General features: G+C 61.2%; 1 protein-coding gene across 1 annotated transcript in view; it reads right to left on the bottom strand.

Moving 5' to 3' along the window:
- The window catches only part of SH2D3C (SH2 domain containing 3C), a 24,105-nt gene that overhangs the window by 2,698 nt on the left and 16,933 nt on the right, over positions 1-4,474 (bottom strand). Inside the window, 4 exon segments of the mRNA XM_010000566.1 lie at positions 135-710; positions 1,050-1,174; positions 2,147-2,595; positions 2,880-3,008. Of these exon segments, the coding sequence (XP_009998868.1) occupies positions 135-710; positions 1,050-1,174; positions 2,147-2,595; positions 2,880-3,008 (1,279 nt within the window).

Here is a 4,474-nt window from a genome sequence, read left to right as displayed (position 1 = left end):
CCCCAGCCTCTGGCTGCCCTGGCTGCTCCAGCCTGGCAGAGCCCAGCAGGGATGCTCCAACACTCCGGGATGCTCCAATCCCCAACCCAGGGCAGTCCCAGGGCAGCAGTGCCCATCCCTCCCGCCTGGCCCCGGCCGTACCAGGCAGTCCACTTTGGTGATGTGTTTGGCCAGAGTCTTCACATCCACCTCTGCCAGCAGCTCTTTGACCTTCTTGAGCACGGCCATCTCCAGGGGCTTGTTCTCCAAGGGAATAAGCAGGGACTGGAAGGCGGCGGGGTTGAAGGAGGAGGTTGTCTCCATGGTGGGGGGCACAAAGCCCATGAAGTCCAGCTCTCCTTTCAGCCTTTGCCCTGCCTCTGCTTCCCCGGAGCCATTATCCACAGTCCCTCTTTGTCCTTCCTCCACCTTTAGCCTCTCCACGTAGCTCTTTGTTGGCAGCTGTTTGGTGTCATGAGCTGGCCGGTCTCTGCTGGCGGGTGAGGTGGGGTGGAGCTGGCAGTAGTGCCCGGTATCGGGGTCGCTGTAGCTGTTCACGGAGGGAGAGGGAGAGGCCCGGGCGTACCCGTGGCAGGGGGTGGAGTGGGTGCTGTGGGCAGGGTCTGGCAGAGCTTTGCTGTTGTTCAGCTGGGGCTCGCTGGACCTCCTGATGACCAGTGAGGCCGGGGCAGCCGTGGCCACTTGGCAGGCGTGTGGCTTTAGCCGCGTCACTGCGGGGAGCAGAGGGGACCCTGTGAGCAGAGCGTGGGGACAGGCACAGGGAGCAGGGGTGCAGCAGCACGGGGATGGGGAGCTCGGGGGAAATCCCTGCTGCCCAGATGGACTCAGCTGGTCCCAGGAGAGCTGAATGATGTGGCTGGGACCGACCCAGGTCCCTTCCTCAGCTCACGCCTCTGCCAGGACAGTTTCCTTGGGGTTTCAGTAGCAGGGAGTCATGCGGGGGCTTGTCTCTACAGCCAGCTCCTTCCCCCTCCCCAGGTCCCTGCATCACCCCCGTGCCAAACCCAGCCTGACCCACGTCCCCAGGGGGATGGAGGGGCAATGCCTACCTGTGCTGTAGGCAGGTGACGTTGGGTTCTCAGAGATGGGGGACATGGGGGAGTGCAGGTCTTGGATCTGGTCCACGCTGACGGCACAGTTGCGGATGATGTCCCTGTGGTGGGGCAGGGACACGCTGGGGAGGGGGCAGATGGGGCACGTTAGTCCCTGCAAGCAGGGCCCAGGCAAGGGCAGAGGGGATGGGATGAGGGTTTGTTGCCCCATCACCTCCCCTCATGTCATCTTCTTTCACAACTGCCCATAACGAGCTGAACCTGTAACGAGCTCAGCTGGAGCAAGGAGTGGGTGGTGCCTGCTGGGAGGGAGGGGGTCAGGACCTATATAAAGCAGAGGCAGACCTGCCTTGAAGGACCTTAGTTGCATGGAGAGGAGAAGGGGAATATTCTGATGCCAAGGTACATGGGGTGGGTCTGGGGAAGTGGCTCTGGCAAAGAAGTTATGGGGGGTTGTCTTCTAGGGTTGTGCTGCAAGGTGGTATTGTATGCTGGGTGTTTTACTCTGTGTCTGCATGAGAGCTGGGTCAGGATGGATGGGTGAGCTGTTACCCTGACCCAAAGCTTAAAGAGGGGTGAAAAATGCCTGGAAGCTGGACTTGGAGCCCAGCAGGTGCCTAGGTTGGTGAGCTGTACTCTGTGTGCTCAAGGGGCTCCACAGCAAGCAAGGAGGTCTCAGGCTGGTGGGACAGAAGCTGTGGCCTGATGCAAACCCTGTGATAAAAGTGTTGCAAAAGATGCTGTGTCTGGGGGACCTGAGCACAGGGGGAGGTGCTGTTGGTGGATGGGACTGACTCTCTGCTTGTGTGTGCCTGGGAGAGCTCAGGTCTCTGGCTCTGACAAGCCCTGACATGCTGGTAATCCTGGACTGGGTTGATTATAAAACACTTTCTGGCTTCTGGCCTGCGATGCCGAAGTGATCTGCTGTGGTAGCTCAGTGTGGCTGGGGGAAAACCTCAGCTCCAGCTGGGTACTGGTTCCTCCCACAGACCTCTGGTCTCTCCCTGCACCCAAGCAGGGACAGTTCCCATCCCCAAACCCCTGCCCTGCCCCGGAGAAGCAGGGACCCGAGTGTGACGAGGCCACCTGCTCACCTGGTGGGGCAGCCCTCGGCCCTGGTGATCTTGTCTGCTGTGAGCCCATCCGTCATGGTGATGCTCCTCCTCTTGATGTGCCCCCCTTTCTGGGCGGTGGGGCTGTGGGGACCCCCGTGCTTGCCATTGCCCAGCCCATAACTGGCCTCCAGGTAGCGCAGGGGGAAGGTGCGGTTGATGGGGCAGTAGACGACGGCCCCGCTCTGCTCGGAGATGGCCCTGCGGTTGCCCACGTAGAAGCGGACGAGGGCAGGGACGTTGTCAAAGCTCTCCTGCTCGAAGAGGTACTGGACGCGGGTGTGGCCCTCGCTGGACTTGACCGTCACCTTGTTGATCTTGAAGTGCAGGGGCTCGTTGCGCCAGCGGCAGGTCAGCACGTAGTCGCCCAGGCTGGTCAGCGAGTCGCGGATCAGGAAGTCCCCGTTCCTCTGCACCAGGCTCTCAGACACCTGGCAGGGGACAGGGCAGTGGCTCAGGGGACAGCCTGGATGGCCCAGGGGGCACGGGTGGATGCTCTGCCTGGGTGTTAATCTGTTGCTCTGGCTCTGAGCCACAGAAGGTGGGTGGGTGGTTGTGTTTTTCTTTCCCCCCAGGGCAAAACCAGGCTCAGAGCTAATGAAGCCCTTGCTCAGAGGCTTCCCACCAACTGAGCTGGTTCTGGGTGGCCTCGGGGAGCTCTCCCTGAGCAGCCCAAGCAAAAGGCGCCCAGAGGCACCCACCTTCCCTTCCTTACCTCCCGGGGGATGCGGCCGTGGTACCAAGCGTGGCTGCGCAGGTCAGTGCTGCTCAGCTTCAGCTCCTCTTCCAGCTCCTTGTGAAGCTTCTCTGGCGATGAGTCAAGGATGTATTTCTCCTTGGAGAACTGTACAGGGGGGATGAGAGTGTCAGCTTGTGCAGCAAGGCAGGGCTTAGGGAGGGAAGGGCTGACCCTGGGTCAGAGCCTGCAGGGCCCCTGTGTGAGGACTGTGGGACTCCCCATGGCGTGGGCACTGGTGATGCCACCTGCCAGGAGCAGACCTGGCCCCAGGGGATAGACTCAGAGCTGTGTGTGAGGGTTGCTGCTTGTGGCAAAGGATGCAGGTGGGGTAATATGCCTGTTGATGGTCAAGTCCTGTCACCAGGAGCACTTGGAGGGTCTCCTGGTGGAATGTCCCCACTGTGCCTGACCACTCTGTCCCCACATGCTGCCCCCCTGCCCCAGCTCAGAGCGAGTGTGATTGCACAGGAGGAAACCTGCCCCAGCTTCCTCTTGAGCATCTCCAGGGCTGAACCACCACGGGATCACTCCTCCAGCAGGAAGCCTGCATTATTCCTCCTCCTCAAAACATCCACTGTGGTCGCTCCTCCAAAGGGTTAACTCGCTGTTTTTAGCCTGACAGTGGCATGAATAATAATGACAAATGTAAAGGGAATCTTCTGCATCGAAATTAGCTTTTACCAGCACTGGTGCACCTGAGCCTGAGGATGCAATTTGCCCCCTCCCTTCCCCCCTGCAGAGATAAGGGATGGCGTCATGTCTCCTGTCATAGCTCCTGGTGGCTGGAGCCAGCCCTGCTCCCTGCCTGCTGCCTGCCCAGCATTCCCGGAGGGCAGCTGAGGCTGCTGGGATGGTGGAGCTGGTGCTCGTTTGGGGAGGTGAGCATGGGCTCAGGGTTCCTTCCTGCTCTGCACCTGAGGCTGGTTCTCCTGGTCAGGGCACTGGCTGTGAGGTGAGACCTGCGGTGCCACCACAAGTGCCTTGACTCTCTGCACATCCCAGACGTGTGCTGCCCTGCAGGGGGGATGTGTGTGCCACTGCCACGGAGCTGAGATGAAGCTACTGGGCTGTCCTGTTCCACCATTCCCATGAGCCAGCACGAGGAGGTGCCCCAGGCTGGCCCAGCTGCTTGGTGCTTGTTAGGCTGGGGTGCTGTTGGCACCTTGGGGGGCAGGCACGGGCTGAGCCCTGCTGGCACAGCTCTGGTGCTGCTGGTGGAGCAGGCTGGCACTCGTGGCTGGCCTTGCCTGGCAGCTGGCTCCCCAGAGCACTGAGGGCACCTGCCCCCGGGCTGACCGCTTCGCCCAGCACCTCATCCTCTGAGTCCTGTATTCCAATTCCCTTGGCTCCTCTAGCTGGTGTGAGCAGAGGGAAGAGCAGAGCACTGTGCTGTTCTCCTGTATGCACCACACTTGGGGTGCTTGTGGGACCCCACTGAGTCCCTCAGCAGGAGCCTGACCCCAGACCCTTCCCTTGCCTGGGGAAGATGCTCCATCCCCTGTGGCAGCTGCAGTCACCAGCCAGACCAGGCAGGGAGGCTGGCCTCGGGCTCCTGCTGCCGCCACGGGGGG

The sequence above is a fragment of the Chaetura pelagica genome, unplaced genomic scaffold, assembly GCF_000747805.2.
Source record: "Chaetura pelagica isolate M959 unplaced genomic scaffold, ChaPel_1.0 scaffold591, whole genome shotgun sequence".
Lineage (NCBI taxonomy): Eukaryota > Metazoa > Chordata > Aves > Apodiformes > Apodidae > Chaetura > Chaetura pelagica.
Note: the sequence above shows the minus strand (reverse complement) of the source record. Positions and strands in the feature narration are given on the sequence as shown.